Source organism: Rhinoraja longicauda, chromosome 21 (genome assembly GCF_053455715.1).
Source record: "Rhinoraja longicauda isolate Sanriku21f chromosome 21, sRhiLon1.1, whole genome shotgun sequence".
Lineage (NCBI taxonomy): Eukaryota > Metazoa > Chordata > Chondrichthyes > Rajiformes > Arhynchobatidae > Rhinoraja > Rhinoraja longicauda.
This window is the reverse complement of record NC_135973.1, coordinates 26818786-26838042: the sequence shown is the minus strand read 5'-3', so window position 1 is coordinate 26838042 and position 19257 is coordinate 26818786. Positions and strand designations below refer to the sequence as shown.

General features: G+C 47.3%; 1 protein-coding gene across 6 annotated transcripts in view; it reads left to right on the top strand.

Annotated features, from left to right (window-relative positions):
* The window catches only part of LOC144604079 (neuronal-specific septin-3-like), a 291677-nt gene that overhangs the window by 231617 nt on the left and 40803 nt on the right, over nt 1-19257 (top strand). For all 6 annotated transcript variants that reach the window (XM_078418165.1, XM_078418166.1, XM_078418169.1 and 3 more), the window contains exons 4-5: nt 10950-11031; nt 13541-13678. In XM_078418165.1, the coding sequence (XP_078274291.1) occupies nt 10950-11031; nt 13541-13678 (220 nt within the window). The remainder of the gene's footprint in view (nt 1-10949; nt 11032-13540; nt 13679-19257) is intronic.

The window sequence follows — 19257 nt, the reverse complement described above, 5'->3', positions numbered from 1 at the left end:
ATCTGTGTTAAATTTGAAGAAAACCTATTTTGATGTGCAACCTTTTATTAATGAGTTTCAGGAAAAGAGTAGTACAAAGCTTGGAATGTTTAACGTGGCTTAATTTCCAAGTATTAATTTGTCACAGTATATTTTACCCCATTTGTATTGTTGAACCAACGTTTCTCTTGAGATGTCCCCTCTTCCCACTGCTTTCAGTGCCATTGCTGGGGTCAGTTCTGGATCCGCAGCCCCACGCCCAGACCTCATGGTACAAATGACACCAGAATTAGTTTCCAAGGTGGGGAGGGGATGAGACATAGAAATGGTGAGGATCAAAGACGCCGATGAGGAGAACATTGAGAGTAGAGTGGTTGGGGGAGGACAGAAAGAGGCCCTTCGGCCCACATTGTCCGTGCCCAACACGAGGCCGAGCTAAACTAATCCACTCTGCCTGCACGTGATTTACATCCCTCCATTCCCTGCATTTCCACATTCCTATCTAAAAGTCATTTGCACGCCACTATCGTATCTGCCTCTGCCACTGTCCCTGGCAGTCATTCTTGTCATAAGGAATAGGAGTAGAATTAGGCCATTCGACCCATCAAGTCTACTCCGCCATTCAATCATGGCTGTTCTATCTCTCCCTCCTATCCCCATTCTCCTGCCTTCTCCCCATAACCTCTGACACCCGTACTAATCAAGAATCTATCTGAGTCCGCCTTAAAAATATCCATTGACTTGGCCTCCACAGCCGGCTGTGGCAATGAATTCCACAGATTCACCACCCTCTGACTAAAGAAATTTCTCCTCGTCTCCTTTCTAAAGGTATGTCCTTTTATTCTGAGGCCATAGCCTCTGGTCCTAGACACTCCCACTGGTAGAAACATCCTCTCCACATCCACTCTATCCAGGCCTTTCACTATTCACTATGCTTTGAGTCAGGCAGCATCTCTGGGGAAAAGGAATAGGTGACCCTTTTTCTTGCACTTAGCACAACATTCCATAGTCGTAGAATCAAACAGCACAGAAACAGGCCCTTCGGCCCAATCTGCTCACTCCGGCCAAGATGCCCCATCTACACTAGTCTCACCTCCCCACGTTTGGCCTATATCCTTCTAAACCTTTCCTATCCATGTACTTGTCCCAATGTTATGATAGTACCTGCCTTAACTACCTCCCCTGGCAGCTCTTTCCATACTCCCACCATTCTTTGTGTGAAAAAGCTGCCCCTCAGATTCCTATTAAATCTTGCCCCTCTCATTTTAAACCCATGTCCTCTGGTTTCTGTTTGCTCCAACTCTGGATAAAAGACTCAACGCATTTATCCTATCAATTGCCCTCATGATCTTACACACCTCTGTAAGATCACCCCCTCATTCTCCTGCGCTCCAGGGAATAAAGTCCTAGGCTGCCCAACCTTTCCCTGCAGCCCAGGTAGTCGAGGCCTGGCAGCATCCTCATAAATCTTCTCTTTCCAACTTAACGACCTAACAGTCCATGGCTTTCAGTTTCTTCTGCGGCTCTTTGCCATAACTGTGAAAACAGATGACAGTAACTTCTAAGAAAACAGCTTGGTTTCACTGCTCGGGATTACATCTTTCCCAGAAGGTACATTTCAGAATCTGTAAGAAAATAACTGCAGATGCTGGTACAAATCGAAGGTATTCACAAAATGCTGGAGTAACTAAGCAGGTCAGGCAGCATCTCAGGAGAGAAGGAATGCTGTGACGTTTCGGGTCGAGACCCTTCTTCAGACTGATGTTCAGAATCTGTGTACTTCTCACAATTCACCAGCGTTCCACGGTGAATATTGATTTCCCTAACTTCAAGTAACCCCTGCACTCCCTCTCTCTCCATCCCTCCCCCACCCAGGTCACACCAGGCTCCCGTTCTCACCCACCCAAGAGCTAACCTGTTTCCTTTATCATCGTTACTTTTTTTGCATATCTTTAATTCATCTGTTCTATATCTCTCTATATCACCGTCTGTATCTCTCGTTTCCCTTTCCCCTGACTAGTCTGACGAAGGTTCTCGACCCGAAACATCACCAATTCCTTTTCTCCAGCGATGCTGCCTGTCCCGCTGAGTTACACCAGTGTTTTGCGTCTCTCCACAGTGAATAGTCCCAGCCATTATTGTCTGCCTTTACTGTTCACTTAATCACTCAAATCAAAAGGCGTGATGCTAAGATGAGCTTCATGCTTCGTGATATCCAAGCTGACCGGCTTTGTTTAGTTCTGTTCAGTTTAGGTTTGAGATACAGCTCGGAAATAGGCCCTTCGGCCCACTGAGTCTGTGCCAACCAGCGATCCATGCACATTAACATTATCCTGCACACACTAGGGATGATTTACACTTATGCCAAGTATACAAACCCAAACCAATTAACCTACAAACCTGTAGTCCTTTGGAGTGTGGGAGGAAACCGAAGATCTCGGAGAAAACCCACGCGGTCACGGGGAGAACGTACAAACGCCGTACAGACAGCGCCCGTAGTCGGGATCGAACCCGGGTCTCTGGCGCTTGTAAGGCAGCAACTCTACCGCTGTGCCATTGTGTGTTTAAGGAAATGCCCGTGCTAACGTGTGGGCATTTGTCAGCTCCTGAGGTACACGTACAGAGCAGGCAGCCCCAGGGCCTCTTGTCCTTCATCACGGGGAGATGTTGCCGGTTGTAGACGCTGCTATCTGAGTGTTTATATAACTCAGTTTACAATCCCTGCCGTCCACACGGATCAATCAGCAACTAGTGTTCATTTGGCAAGCACGAGCAACTAGTCAAATTCTGATGGTGATCAAACCCATGCATGTTTTTTCAGGCACTGGTCAGACCGTATTGGGGGGGGGGGGGGGGGGGGGGGGGGGGGGGGGTATGGTGAGCAGTTTGGGGCCCCACACTGAGACTTTACTTTATTATCACACGTGACATGTTACAGTGCAATCCTTTGCTTTGCATAACGTTCACAAGTGTGCAGAGAGTCGCTACGTATAGAGCGCCCACAAAGTGTTCAATGTAGTCCCAATGGCCCTTCTTTGTTCACGGCGGCCCCTCGTGCCAGGTCCCTCTTTGTTCTCCCTGTGCTCCCTCCCCCACTCGCGCAGGGGCCCTCTGTTCTCAGCCCCCCCTCCCCCGTGCTGGGTCGCTCTTTGTTCTCAGCCCCCCTCCCCCGCGGAGGGTCCCTCTGTTCTCAGCCCCCCCTCCCCCCGCGCTGGGTCGCTCTTTGTTCTCAGCCCCCCCTCCCCCACACTGGGTCCCTCTGTTCTCAGCCCCCCCTCCCCCGCGGCGGGTCGCTCTTTGCTCTCGGCGCCCCCCCCCCCCCCCCCCCCCCCGCGCCTGGTCGCTCTTTGTTCTCGGCCCCCCCCCCCCCGCGCCTGGTCGCTCTTTGTTCTCAGCCCCCCCCCGCGCCTGGTCGCTCTTTGCTCTCGGCGGCACGCCCTCACCCGACCACCAGCACTCACATCTGAGGAAGGACATGCTGGAGGTGGGGAGGGTCCAGTGCGGGTTTACAAGAACGATCCCGGGGATGATTGGGTTAACGTACGATGAGCATTTGAAGGCAATGGGCCTGTACCCGCTGGAGGTGAGAAGGGTGAGGGGCGACCTCATTAAAACTTAACCAAATAGTGAAAGGCTTGGATGGAGTGGATGTGGAGAGGATGTTTCGGAGGTACACGTGACATCAAAGTACCATTGAACCATTGAAACCAGAGCACCCGAAAGAAGCATTTGCGGTCACAGGAAGAACATGCAAACTCCACACAGACAACACATGAGATTCGGATCGAATCTGGGTCTCTGAAGCTGTGAGGCAACAGCTCAACCAGCTTGCACCTCCCTGCTGTGCTCTAGGCTTTGAGTACTAACTTCTACGAGCAACTGTTGGACCTTGTTAACGGTCTGTGCAGTAGTCTGCAGGGTGGCATAGCGCTAGAGTTGCTGCCTTATAGCGCCAGAGACCCAGGTTCAGTCCTGACCATGGATGCAGTCTGTCGGGAGTAAAGATAGCAGTGGAGGCCAAGTCATTTTAAATCGGAGATTGATAGGTTATTGAGTAGTAAAGGGTGTCAAAGGTTTCGGAGAGAAGGCAGAAGAATGGGGTCGAGAGGGAAAAGTAGATCAGCCATGATCCAACATCGATGGGCCGAATATCCTAATTCGGATCCTGTGCCTTACGAACTTATGAAAACGTCACCTATCTGTTTTCTCCAGAGATGCTGCTAACCCGCTGAGTCACGCCAGCACTCAGTGTCTCTTCATGTGCACCAGCATCTGCAACTCATTGCGTTTACTTGCAGTCACTCAGTTTAAAATCCCTCCATTAAATCTCTTTTCACGTGGCATTAAAGGCACTTTGATTTCATGCCTTTCCCAGGGTTTTCTAGCTTCTACGGTTTTTCCCTTGGACTTCAGCCATGAAATAAATTAGTAAAACAAAGGAAAATAAATATAATGATCACTAAATAAATGTTTGTAGCCACTGAACTGGAGGGCAAACTGTTGGTGATTTGTAATCCTGCCCTCATTACTTGCACTAATGCTAATGAAGTGAGACTGCTGTGACAATGAAATTAGGCAAGCACACTGCCACTACCGCGTGTCAGAGGTTCAAATCTCAGTGGAGCCTTTACCTCGAGTCCACTTATTTAATCTCAGCGCACATTCTATCCTGAGGGCGTTGAGATTCCAATCTTGAGCTACCTGAGATACATCTCCTGAAGCTATTTCGAAACTATGTGGAATATCTTTGTGGGGGAAATGGGGAAAAAAAACGGCCGTCATTTTAACCATGGAATCAAGGGTACAGAGTGCAGCCATTCGGCCCATCAAGTCAATGCCACTATCGTACCTATCTGCCTCCTCCACGACTCTTGGCAGCACATTTGAGTTAGATGTGGCCCTTATGGCTAAAGGGATCAGGGGGTATGGAGAGAAGGCAGGTACGGGATACTGAGTTGGATGATCAGCCATGATCATATTGAATGGCGGTGCAGGCTCGAAGGGCCGAATGGCCTACTCCTGCACCTATTTTCTATGTTTCTATGTTTCCATTTCAGGCACCCGCCACACTGTGTGTAGCAAGAAAAAGAAGAAAGTTGCATACACATCTTTAAACTTTCCCCCTCTCTCCTTAATGCTAGGTCTTTGGCATGTCCACCCTGAGAGAAAGATTCTGACTGTCCTCCTTATCAATGCCCCTCATAGGTTTGTACGTTTCTATCAGGTCTCTCCTCAGCCTCTCACGCCCCAGGGGAAATGATTCCATTTATAGTCATAGAGTCATACAGCGTGGAAACAGGCCCTTCGGCCCAACTTGCCGACCAACATGCCCCATCTACACCAGTCCCACCTGCCTGCGTTTTGGCCCATAACCCTCTAAACCTGTCCTATCCATGTACCTGTCTAGATATTTCTTAAATGTTGCGATAGTACCTGCGTCCAACTTTGTCCAGCTGCTCCTCACAGCTAATATCCTCTAATCCAGGCAGCATTTCTGGTAAACCTCCTCTGCATCCTCTCCAAAGTCCCCACGTCCTTCCTGTAATGGGGGCGACCACGTCTGCACACAAATGACCAGAGCTGCACACAATTTATGAACAGAACAAGGTTCGGCACAGTGGTGCAGCGGCAGAGTTGCTGCCTTACAGCGCCAGAGACCCGGGTTCGATCCTGACTATGGGTGCTGCCAGTACACAGTTTGCACTTACCATGACCAAGTGGGTTTTCTCCCACACTCCAAAGATGTACAAGTTTGTAGGCTAATTGGCTTGGTAAAATTGCAAATGTTCTCTAGTGTGTGTCGGATAGCGTTAGTGTGCGGGGATCACTGGTCGGTGCAGACTCGGTGGGCTGAAGGGCCTGTTTCCGTACTGTATCTCTAAACTAAACTTAACCAAACTTAACTAAACTAAGCTAAACAAGAAATAAATAATCAAAGTTTAAAAGTGCTTATCAATTAGTTGTAAACCAATTCCTAGGCAGACCCTACTTTCATAATTTCAGTAAAACTGAAAGAGCGTCATCTACTTATGAAGGCAGATAATTCCTCAGAACCATAGGCACAGAGGAGGTCATTTGAGGCACTTTGTTCTCTTGAACAAGTTCTGCCATTTATGTAGATTGACCTGTTCAATGCCAAGTTTATTTTTTCACAATTGGCGATGACCCGAGAATACTTGGGGTTGGCACTGAACCGGCTAAAGCCAATTCATATTTGTTTCTAAATTGTGTGTAGCTCTGGCCTTTGTGTCTAGCTCTGTCATTGTGTGTAGTTCAGGTCATTGTGTGTAGCTCTGGCCATTGTGTGTAGCTCTGGCCACTGTGTGTAGCTCTGGCCATTGTGTGTAGCTCTGGCCATTGTGTGTAGCTCTGGCCATTGTGTGTAGCTCTGGCCACTGTGTGTAGCTCTGGCCATTGTGTGTAGCTCTGGCCACTGTGTGTAGCTCTGGCCATTGTGTGTAGCTCTGGCCATTGTGTGTAGCTCTGGCCACTGTGTGTAGCTCTGGCCATTGTGTGTAGCTCTGGTCATTGTGTGTAGCTCTGGCCTTTGTGTCTAGCTCTGTCATTGTGTGTAGTTCAGGTCATTGTGTGTAGCTCTGGCCATTGTGTGTAGCTCTGGCCACTGTGTGTAGCTCTGGCCATTGTGTCTAGCTCTGGTCACCCCCATTAGACGGGAGATGTGGAGGCTCAGGAGAGGGTGCAGAAGAGGTTTACCATGTGCCGTCTGGATTAGTGAGTATGAACTACCCTCCCTGGTGCAGGCAACAAGTAGATGTGGGGAAAACACATGCAGGGGTGAGTGCACCGAATGTCCAGTTGAAAGGTGAGCTGGGTGTCCACACGGCTGCTGATCGGAGCCTAGCTTCCCTCTCACCCAGTGGAGCAGTTTGCAAGGTGCACGTGCAAGCTCTGCCTCAGCTTACACATGCCTCGCATCGAGCGGAAAGCTGTGAAACCATAACTGACTTCAGAGATAAGGCAACCTCTTCGTTTGTTTTGGTTCAGCGGCGCCAGCGTGGAGAGTTTTAACGGCCTGCAGAGTGCGCGGATAACTACACAGGCATGCCTTTCACATTGATGCATCCTCACTGTTGGCAGAGTGGGTGTGAATCCTTGCAATGTACAAAGCACCTTGTGTTTGACTACTAGGTGGTGAGGCAAAGAATCAAATTTATTTATGGATTCGAGACCCTTTTGCAAATATTGCTTTAAAGTTATTGTCAAGAAAGTTATGCTGTGTTATAATTGCTGGATAGGTGATTTCAGATCGTCCTTGACATGCTTCTGTGATAGCTCCTTCATCTTGGCAAGTATTGGCTTGTAAAGTAAGAAAATGAAAGCTCTCGATCTTCAAAGGGCCTCTGTGGTGATGTAAGTCGGTGTGCACAGAGTTTACAATGCTCTTGAACTTAATTGCAGGAGGGCTGGCTATCTGAAATGGAATTCTCTCGATTAAAAATCGCAAAGACTAGAGTATAGCGCAGGAACAGGTCCTTCAGCCCATCGTGCCATGCTGAATCTTTTTCTGCAGATTGGAAGAGTAACCATAATTGCAACTTTCCTTGAGGCGTCAGAGAAACAGCGTGGAAACAGGCCCTTCGGCCCACCGAGTCCGCGCCGACCAGCGATCACCCCGTACATCCTACACACCAGGGACAATTTACAAATTTGTTTTACCGAAGCCAGTTAGCCTACCAGCCTAGGTCTGTCTTTGGAATGTGGGAGGAAGCCGGAGCACCCGGAGAAAACCCACGTGCTCACAGGGAGAACGTGCAAACTCCGTACTGACAGCAGCCATAGTCAGGATCGAATCCAGGCCTCTGGCGTTGTAAGGTAGCAAGTCTACCGCTGCGCCACCGTGCCAGCCTGCAGGGCTTCTGCACAGCCCATCAACATGGTCCAACAGTTGCTAGTAGAATTTAGTAAGTACTCAAAGCCGAGAGCACAGTGGTGCAGCTGGTAGAGATGCTGCATCTATGTGCCAGAGACACAGTGCGATCCTGACCTCAGGCGCTGCCTGTCTGGAGTTTGCACATTCTCCCTGTGACCATATGCATATCCTCCCACATCCCAAAGACATGTGTGTTAATGGGTTAGTTGGTCTCGAGTGGGCCGACAGTGGATGAGAAAGTGGGATCACATAGAATTAGTGAGAATGGGTTATCAGTGGTCGGCATGGACTCGGTGGGCCGAAGGGCCTGCTTCCATGCTGCATCTTTCAATCATTCAATCTTTCAGTCAATCAATCAAAATTGTCTTACAAAATCCAAGTCTTTTCTTATTGTGTGTAATTATGTCATTAATTCTAAAAAAATCAGTAAAAACGTAACATAAACTTCCTAATCAGTTTCCTGATTGTTCAAAAGAAAATTCTATCAGTGCAGATAAAGTCTGCTTGAATTGTTGTGCATCAAAAGCATAATTCATGTTGCGTTAACTTTGACAACAACAGATATTAAATCTGCAAAGATTTCCATTTCCACAAATAAATCATGGCTGGTTTTGATTTTGCTCTAGTGTGACTCATTTGACTCAGACAAGATGCCTGAACCATCCTTTCAAAACTTGAGGTAGCAAACGGCCGGTTAGTTTATAGTTGCCTCGTAGACCAGCGAATGTAAATCATTCCATCAACACAGTGGCAAATGGCTGTGATATTTTTGAGAGAGCAGATATCCCTTTTGTACTTGACGGTAACTATTCCGAACAACAGTTGTCAAAGAGCAGTGGAATATTCATTTCCGTTAGTGTGACCCTTGCCCTCAGAAAGACTGAAGCCAGAATTCACAAGCGTTTTTTTCCACCATTGTGGCCTGTCAGCACTCAACAGAGACCAGAATAACAGACAGCTTCAGTTTAATGCGCTGGCTGGCCACAGCCAGAATTAAGCTACATGATCAGGACACTTTGATCACAGTGCTAACACTCATTCCTTGGTTGGAGAGATATTTACATCAGGAGGATTGCTGAGGTCTTGCTAAGTGGCTCTAAGTGGTCTTCAGCAAGAAAGTTAAAGCGGAACTAGATTTGTTTAGAACGTGGAACTGTACAGCAAAGGAACATCTCTCGTTTCCCTCTCCCCTGACTTTCAGTCTGAAGAAGGGTCTTGACCCGAAACGTCACCCATTCCTCTTCTCCAGAGATGCTGAGTTACTCCAGCATTTTGTGTCTATCTTCAGGAACAGGCCCTATGGTTAAGAGTCAAGAGTGTTTTATTGTCATATGTCCCAAACAGGGCAATGAAATTCTTATTTGCTGCAGCACAACAGAATATGTAAACAGAACAATATAATAAATGAAAAAGATGTAAATGTAGATGTAGATGTAGAGAGAGACACACACACACACACACACACACACACACACACACACACACACACACACACACACACACACACACACACACACACACACACACACACACACACACACACACACACACTCCCCACCTCCCCCCCCCACCCTCTCTGCTCCCCACCCTCCACCTCCCCTTCCCCTCCCCCACAATCCATCCCTCTCAACCCCCATTATCCTCCCTCCTTCCCCCCTCCCTAGGAGATAGATTTAAACTAAAATGTGAATAACTTTTAAAATATAACACAGATTTCAATGAAACTTCTTCCGTTCACACCAAAGGGACGACAGTGAGTAAGGTTGGCCTACTATTGTCATGCTATCTGAAGAAGGGTCCCGACCCAAAACGTCACCCATTTTCTCTCCGGAGATGCTGCCTGACCCGCTGAGTTACTCCAGCATTTTGTTGATACCCTGCATTTGTACCAGCATCTGCAGTTATTTCCCTGCACACTGGTGTATACGTCAATAAACTAAAATGGAGCCCTGGATCGGCACCCTTCTCCAGTGAGTTCCAGGCTCAGTTCCAGGCCAAGAGCCTACACTTGTCTGCTCCAACAACACCACCTGGCCTCTCCTCCAGCTTCCCACCAGCTCTTGGTCGCACTGGTACCGCAACCAACTGAGTTGCTATGGAGTGCAGTCCCCCCACCAGGTTGAGGAGCACCAGGAAAAATGGTCCCAATGTTGGGGGAGTCCAGAACTCTGTTCCCTTCACAAACTTCACAGTTTAAGAATAAAGGGTGGGCCATTTAGGACTGCGATGAGGAAAGACTTTTTCACCCAGATAGTTGCGATTCTGTGGAATTCTCTGCCACAGAAGGCAGTGGAGGCCCATTCACTGGATGTATTCAAGAGAGTTAGATATAGCTCGTAGGGCTAACGAAACCAAGGGATGTGGGGGAGAAAGCAGGAACGGGGTACTGATTTTGGATGATCAGCCATGATCATATTGAATGGCGGTGCTGGCTCGAAGGGCCGAATGGCCCACCACCTATAAGTTGACTATAACTCGGCCACGAAGCCACAGGTACCTTGATAGGAAATGGTGCCACTTCCACTTTACACCACCAGGCTTGGAACTAGGAGGCATTGCATGAGAGCAGAACAAAGTGCAGCCTGGTGACTGATCCTTGCCATTAACAGGTATGAATGTCTGAAATGGGAGAAGTTCTGTTGACTTCAGTGAGTTGAATTTCAGAGGCAGACAGCTGAGATAGCTTTGAGACACAAGGAACTGCAGATGCTGAAATTCTGCATAAAACACAGCGCTGGAGTAACTCAGCGTACCAGGCAGCATCTCTGGAGGACAAGGACAGGCCACGTTTTAGGTTGGGACCCTTCTTCAGACTCTCTCGTAACTCAGCGTGTCAGGCAGCATCTCTGGAGGACACACACAGATGACGTTTCAGGTCAGGACCCTTCTTCATTCTCTCTTCAATAAAGTGCTGGAGTAACTCAGCGGGTCTGGAAGCATGTGGGTCAGGGCTGACTTTTTCAGGTGATATTTTATGTATGATTGCATTTACTGTAGACAATAACCACAGTTCTCCTTGACCTAGCTCTCTACTCCATATGTCTAACCTTCACGATGCATCTTTTTTTGTTTCTTCTAGTTATTGAAGAAAAAGGAGTAAAGATGAATTTGACAGTCATTGACACGCCAGGGTTTGGTGACCAAATAAACAATGAAAACTGGTGCGTAATTGGTGACCTGCAGGGTTCAGGTTCAGTGTGTTGAGTTGCATGTTCAAGTATTGTTCAGTGTTTTATCACAAAATGGTGATTGAACAGTTTGCACCATTAAATGGACATTTTATGAAATGGGAGGAGATTTAAGGGTGGCCTGGTAGAGATATTTAAGGTGGGGAAGGACGGAAATCGAGGAGGTGTTTCCACTGGCTTATTAGCACGAAGGACAGGGAGGCAGGCGCTTGGGAAGGTCACCTCCATCACATGCCGTTCTGTCATGGAAACAGATCATTGGTCCTTCATCATTGTTGGGTCTGGACCAAAGAACACTTCACCCGAATGCAATGCAGGAGCATCGTCATCAAGAGGATGGATCGTAGAACATAGAACAGTACAGCTCAGGAACAGAGCCCACAATATCCCTGCCAAACTTGGAAGCCAAGTTAAATTGATCTCCTCTGCTCACATGCCATCTACACCCCTCCATTCCCTGCATGTCCACGAGCCTATCTAAAAGCCCTGGATTCCCCTGTTATATCTGCCTCCACCACCACCCCTGGCAGTGCTTTCCAGCCACCCGCCACTCTCTGTAGAAAAGGACAACCGGCACTTCTCATTTACGCTTTGCCCCCTCACCTTAAAGTTATGTGCTGCACAGTGGCGCAGCTGGTAGAGCTGCTGCCTCACCGTGCCAGAAACAGGAGTTCAATCCTGACCTCAGATGCTGTCAATGCGGAGTTTGCACGTTCTCCATGTGACCGTGTGGGTTTCCCACCGGGTGCTCCGGATTCCTACTACATCCCAAATGCACGCGGGTTTGTCTGTTAATTGGCATCTGGACATTGCCCCTACTGTACAGGGAGTGGATGCGAAAGTGGGATAACATGGAACTAGTGTGAATGGGAAATTGATGGTCGGCGTGGGCAAAAGAGCCTGGTTTCATGCTGTATCGATAAACAAATCTAAACTAAACTATGCCCTCTAGTCTTTGACATTTCCACACTGGGATAAAGGTTCTGACTGTCTACCCTACCTATGCCTGTCATAATTTTATATTCTTCTATCAGGTCTCCCTGATAGAAGACGTCAGGGATTATGGGGAGAAGGCAAGAGAATGGGGTTGAGAGCGAAAGATAGATCAGCCATGATGGAATGGGGTTGAGAGGGAAAGATAGATCAGCCGTGACTGAGTAGCAGATTAAATGGGTCGAATAGCCTAATTAGAAACATAGAAAATAGGTGCAGGGGAGGCCATTCGGCCCTTCGAGCCAGCACCGACATTCATTGTGATCATGGCTGATCGTCCCCAATCAATAACCCGTGCCTGCCTTCTCCCCATATCCCTTGATTCCACTAGCCCCTAGAGCTCTATCTAACTCTCTCTTAAATCCATCCAGTGATTTGGCTTCCACTGCTCTCTGTGGCAGAGAATTCCACAAATTCACAACTCTCTGGGTGAAAAAGTTTTTTCTCACCTCAGTTTTAAATGGCCTCCCCTTTATTGTAAGACTGTGACCCCTGGTTCTGGACACGCCCAACATTGGGAACATTTTTCCTGCCTCTTGCTTGTCCAGTCCTTTTATAATTTTATATGTTTCTATAAGATCCCCTCTCATCCTTCTAAACTCCAGTGAATACAAGCCTAGTCTTTTCAATTTTTCCTCATATGTCCTATATTCTGCTCCTATAAGGGGCAGAATTAGGCCATTCAGCCCAACACAACGGGTCTCTGGCGCTGTGAGGAAACAGCTCCATCAGCTGCGCCACAGCGCAAGCAAATTCCCAGGCAAATCGTGAGGGAGTCATAGTGAGAGTCATACACCGTTGACAATAGACAATAGGTGCAGGAGTAGGCCACTCGGCCCTTCGAGCCAGCACCGCCATTCAATGTGATCATGGCTGATCATTCTCAATCAGTACCCCGTTCCTGCCTTTTCCCCGTACCCCCTGACTCCGCTATCCTTAAGAGCTCTATCTAGCTCTCTCTTGAATGCATTCAGAGAATTGGCCTCCACTGCCTTCTGAGGCAGAGAATTCCATAGATTCACAACTCTCTGACTGAAAAAGTTTTTCCTCATCTCCGTTCTAAATGGCCTACCCCTTATTCTTAAACTGTGGCCCCTTGTTCTGGACTCCCTCAACATTGGGAACATGTTTCCTGCCTGTAACGTGTCCAACCCCTTAATAATCTTATACGTTTCGATAAGATCCCCTCTCATCCTTCTAAATTCCAGTGTATACAAGCCTAGTCGCTCCAGTCTTTCAACATATGACAGTCCCCCCATTCCGGGAATTAACCTAGTAAACCTACGCTGCACGCCCTCAACAGGCCCTTTGGCCCAACTTGCCCATGCCGACCGACAGGCCCCATCTACACTAGTCCCACCTGAGGGAGTTGAATGAGGGAACAAGAACAACTGGTCAACTTGCCGGATAAACCCCCCAGCATTGGGAGATAGCTGCTCGCTGGATTAAACCTTGGAAACCTTTATAATCAAAGCATTTTCTGTTGCAGCTGGGAGCCAATTGTGAAATACATTAATGAACAGTACGAAAAATACCTGAGAGAAGAGATTAATATCAATCGAAAGAAGAGGATCCCTGACACCAGGGTACACTGCTGTGTATATTTTGTGCCTCCCACAGGCCACTGGTATGTACAATATGGTAAAACTCTATCTTTCAATAACTGTCTGTAACATTCAGTAAAGGTCTGTTGAGATGAAGCCACCTCATGATTATAAACTTGTGTGTTGCTCTTTGAAGATGTGCAATGGAAACTTAAAAAGTGCACTCACTTGATTTCTGTCAACCCTCAAATAACGTGCTCAATCTTTCTGACACAGTCCAAAAAATTGAAGACCATAGCTGTGGCATTTGGTCGGAATGTGTTTAATTCCCCCGGCAATTGAAGTATGTTAATTGGAAAATAAGTCTAGAGGTCGTTTCCCACCTGACCCTCCCGATCATCACTCTGATTGCAAAGGAGGTTTATTGTAACAGCAGCGACGTTTTGTGTTGGTCTCTCAGTGGGTAGAATTCTTACCCCTAAGATGGTTTAAGTTGTTTTTAGTTTAACAATACAGCGTGGAAACAGGCCCTTCGGCCCACCAGTAGTCCCTGTGCACCCAACACTATCCTGCACACTACCACTAGGGACAATTTACAATATTTTTACCGAAGCCAAATTAATCAACAAAGTTGTACGTATTTGGAGTGTGGGAGGAAACTGGAGCACCCGGAGAAAACACATGCAGTCGCGGGGAGAATGTTCAAAACCTCGTACAGAGGACATCCGCAGGTCAGGATCGAACCTGGGTCTCTACCGCTGTACTACCGTGCTGCCTTAACCTTACCCAGAGGGCCACCAAGACCTTGGCTGACACCCAGAGCAATCAGACAAGGGATGAAAACCGAGGGCACATCTGCAGGTTCGATCCCGACTACGGGTGCTGTCAAAATAGAGTTTGTACGTTCTCCCCGTGACCCTCATGGGTTTTCTCCGGGAGCTCCGGTTTCCTCCCACACTCCAAAGATGGACAGGTCTAAACTAACCTGAATTAGAGCGGCACGGTGGCGCAGCAGTAGAGTTGCTGCCTTACAGCGAATGCAGCGCCTGAGACTCAGGATCGATCCTGACTACGGGCGCCGTCTGTACGGAGTTTGTACGTTCTCCCCGTGACCTGGGTGGGTTTTCTCCGAGATCTTCGGTTTCCTCCCACACTCCAAAGACGTACAGGTATGTAGGTTAATTGACTGGGTAAAATTTAAAATTGTCCCTAGTGTGTGTAGGATAGTGTTAATGTGCGGGGATCGCTGGGCGGCACGCACTCGGTGGGCCGAAGGGCCTGTTTCCGCGCTGTATCTCTAAATCTAAAAAAAAATCTAAATCTGCCTTCGTCAATGCAGTGGTCACTGCAAAGCTTTAATTAGAAAGGACCTTGCTCAGTGTTTAACTCTCAAATAATACCATTCATTAAGTAGAGAGTCTGATCATTATCTTACTGCTCTTCTGAATTTTCACAGCAAGTAAATTGGATGCTAGTTTTCCTGCTTTACAAGGATGATACAAGGAACTCTGAATAGTTTAGCTTCCTGCCATGTTGTATTTTCCATTATATGTTGTGTAAATTAACAAATGAAAATGTAAAAGTGTCAGACGGTTGCCGAGAAGTTGGACGATGAATCCCTCACATTTATTAACACAACAAGTGACTCCAGAGGTTTGGAAGTGGGGGATGCGGGATATAAAAGCTAAAAGTTGATACTGGCCCATGCAAGTAATGGTTCGGGCTGCAATTAAAGGTTTGGTGCACTTCATGTTATGTTCAGACTTTGGAGACGTTTGCAGCAAAGATGTACTGAGGCAATGCCATCTGCAAAATACGTACGTGAGGGTCATGTTCCATGTACACTTACGGAAGTCAGATTGTACATTAAGTCGGAATCACCATCCCCAACCCCTGCCTGAAATAACGTGCTGAATCTGAAGAAGGGTCTCATCCCAAAACGCTGCCTGCCCATGTTCTCCAGAGATGCTGCCTGACCCCCTGAGTTACTCCAGCACTTTTGTGTCCGTCACTGAGAGTATTAACTGTCTAGGTGGTTTCAGGCTGCACCCAGGGCACTTTCTGCAACGCACGACCTTCTGGGTAAGCACCTCCACCATTGCCGCCTATGGTCCAAAGTGAATTTGAATGCTCTAACAATGTTGTGGAAATTACAAACTGTCTTGTTGTACCAGCTACTGAGTACAGAATTGTTTACGTAAGTGCGAGTTTATGGAAGTCACCCGTTGTGTAAGTCGGGTGGCGTCTGTAGTCAATTGTTGGTAAAGGAGGCAATTCCTTGGAGCTCCCTCAACAGGGAGGGTTGTACAAGTGAGAGGAAGTGTGAGAAAATAACTGCAGATGCTGGTACAAATCGAAGGTATTTATTCACAAAATGCTGGAGTAACTCAACAGGTCAGGCAGCATCTCAGGAGAGAAGGAATGGGTGACGTTTCGGGTCGAGACCCTTCTTCAGTCTGAGTTACTCCAGTATTTTGTGAATAAATACCTTTGAGAGGAAGTGTGTATGTACATCCTGCGCACCACACTTGGCCCAGATTGTGCAGGGTGTAGTGGGAAGATGTACGCTGAGCAAGTTCATTGTAGTCTATTGACAGGTTGTTATAACAAGGTTCATTACTGTAAATGTCAGAGGGTGGTAAATCTGTGGAATATCGTTGCCTCAGAAGGCTGTAGAGGCCAGGTCAATGGATATTTTTAAGACAGAGATAGATAGATTCTTGATTAGTTACAGGTGCCAGGGCTTATGGGGAGAAGGCAGAAGAATGGGGTTGAGAGGGAAAGATAGATCAGCCATGATTGAATGGCGGAGTAGACTTGATGGGTCGAATGGCCTAATTCTGCTCCTATCACTTATGAACTGATGAAGTCTCCTGATAATACCGTACCAAAGTGGGCAACCTTAATATAAGCAAGTTCAACTCTTTGAGATTCTTGTCATGACCTTGATAAATCATTCCTAGACTTCATGCTGACGTAAGGTGTTCAAAGTGGAAGGCAGTGAAATGAGCAGGATGACTTGGGTGGGGGAGGACAGGGAATGCAAGGGTTACTTGAAATTAGAGAAATCAATATTCATACCACTGGACTATAAGCTGCCCAAGCAAAAACACGAACATGTCTCCTCACTTTCCCAGTTCTTTGAAATCTTACCTCATTTTCTCTTCCCACAGATGCTGTCTGATCTGTGGAGAGTTTCCAGCATTTTTTGTGTTTTTATTTCTCACGCAGTGAGGTTGATCAGAACTGCTGCATGATGTGAATGGTTTTCGGACAAAATGCTGAGGTGTTAACATTTGTTTTCCATCGGAATTTGGAATAGCTTTTGTTAAAAAAAAAAAATCTGCACACTGTTGCAGCTGGCTGTAAGAGTTTGTGGACTGTTCTGGTGTGTTTAATCTGTATCATTGAGAGGTGCCATGGACGTCTGTTCTTCTTATTCTCAGAATAAAAGGACGTTTCTTTAGAATGGAGATGCAGAGGAATTTCTTTAGCCAGTGGGTGGTGAATCTGTGGAATTCATTGCCACAGACGGCTGTGGAGGCCAAGTCATCGGGGATGTTTACAAGTGGAGGTTGACAGATTCTTGATTAGTGAGGGTGTCAAAGGCTCCAGGGAGGAGGCAGGGGCTGAGTGAAATAAAGAACAGCTACGATTGAATGGTGGAGCAGACTTGATGGGCCGAATGGCCTCTTTCTGCTCTGATTTACTTATGAGCTTATGAACTTATTCTATATGCTGGATACTGACAATGCACTATCTTAGTTCTGGTCTTATAATCACTAAATTATAACATGGGAGTCGAGAGTGGAATAGATCGGGTAGACACACAGTCTCTTGCCCAAAATAGGGGAATCGAGAACGAGAGGACATGGGTTTCAGGTGAGGTGGGAAAGATTTAATTGGAACCTGAGGGGTAACTCTTTCACACAAAGGGTGGTGGGTGCATGGAACAAGCTGTCGGAGTAGGGAGCCTCGCAGGTGCTTCGCAAGATTTAACAAACACTTTGGCAGGTACTGTAAGAAACACTTTGACAGGTACTGTATACAGATAGGGCAGGTTTGGAGGGATATGGGCCAAACGCAGGCAGATTGCACTTAGAAACATAGAAACATAGAAAATAGGTGCAGGAGGAGGCCATTTGGTCCTTCGAGCCAGCACCGCCATTCATTGTGATCATGGCTGATCATCCACAATCAGTATCCCGTGCCTTGCCTTCTCCCCATATCCCTTGATTCCACTAGCCCCCTAGAGCTCTATCTAGCACGTACAGATGGGATATGTTGGCCAGTGGGTGAAGTTGGGCCAAAGGGCCTGTTTCCATGCTGTAAGACTCTATGAATCTATATCTCTAGTAAGGTTGTCAAAGATTATGGGGAGAAGGCAGGAGAATGGGGTTGCGAGGGGATTGAATGGCGGGGTAGTCTTGAAGGGCCGAGTGGCCTATTTCTGCTCCTGTGACTTATGAGTTTATGAACTTATTCTATATGCCGAATACTCACAATAAACTGGTCATAATCACTGAATGATAACATAGGCGTACGTCCATTCAGCCTTTTCTTAAAGTGCTATCCAGTCCCCACAAATGCTGTCCGTTCACGCATTTGATCCCAAACCTTTGTGAACATTAGTAATGAAGCTGGTCCTAAACGCACAGATCCATCAAGAAGGGTGTGATAGATGGCCCAGCTCAGGTCTATCACCTTCCTTGTTGCTTGTTATGTGATATCCTAATGCACCATGCCCATGCGCCTTGTAGGCAGCTAATTTATATCTCATGACAAATGAAGAACAGCTGGATATTTCTGCACTAAATATTCAAGCCAACAGACCCAGATCTGGAATTTGACCGGTCTTTATTTGTGAAGACAGCTGTAAAGTATCAATTTAACACATCTTGATCCTCTTAATCTTTCATTTCACATTGTCCCTTAAAGGGCTATCAGATCTTTAACGCATGGACAAGTTCTGGGACGTGTTAAAAAAGGAAATTGGATGCCCCTCCTTGCGATCCACTAAGAGCAATACAGTGGTGCAGCGGTAGAGTTGCTGCCTCACAGCCCCAGAGACCCGGGTTCGACCCTGACTACACCGGTGCTGTCTGCGTGCACTTTGCACGCTGTCCCTGTGACCGCGTGGGTTTCCTCCGGGTGCTCCGGTTTCCTCCTAGATCCCGACGAAGTGCGGGTTTGTCGGTTAAGTGTCCTCTGTAAATTCCCCCTAGTGGGTCGGGAGTGGTGGAGAAAGTGGGATAATGTAGATCTATTGTGAATGGGTGATCGATGGTCGGCGTGGACTCGGCGGGTCGAAGGGACTGTTTCTACGCCGTTTCTCTAATCTTAAACTAAATCTAGTTGTCTGCGTGCACTTTGCACGCTGTCCCTGTGACCGCGTGGGTTTCCTCCGGGTGCTCCGGTTTCCTCCTAGATCCCGACGAAGTGCGGGTTTGTCGGTTAAGTGTCCTCTGTAAATTCCCCCTAGTGGGTCGGGAGTGGTGGAGAAAGTGGGATAATGTAGATCTATTGTGAATGGGTGATCGATGGTCGGCGTGGACTCGGCGGGTCGAAGGGACTGTTTCTACGCCGTTTCTCTAATCTTAAACTAAATCTATTGTCGCCATTCAAAACCGCTGCTGCCAAATTTCACAGATAATATTTTTCC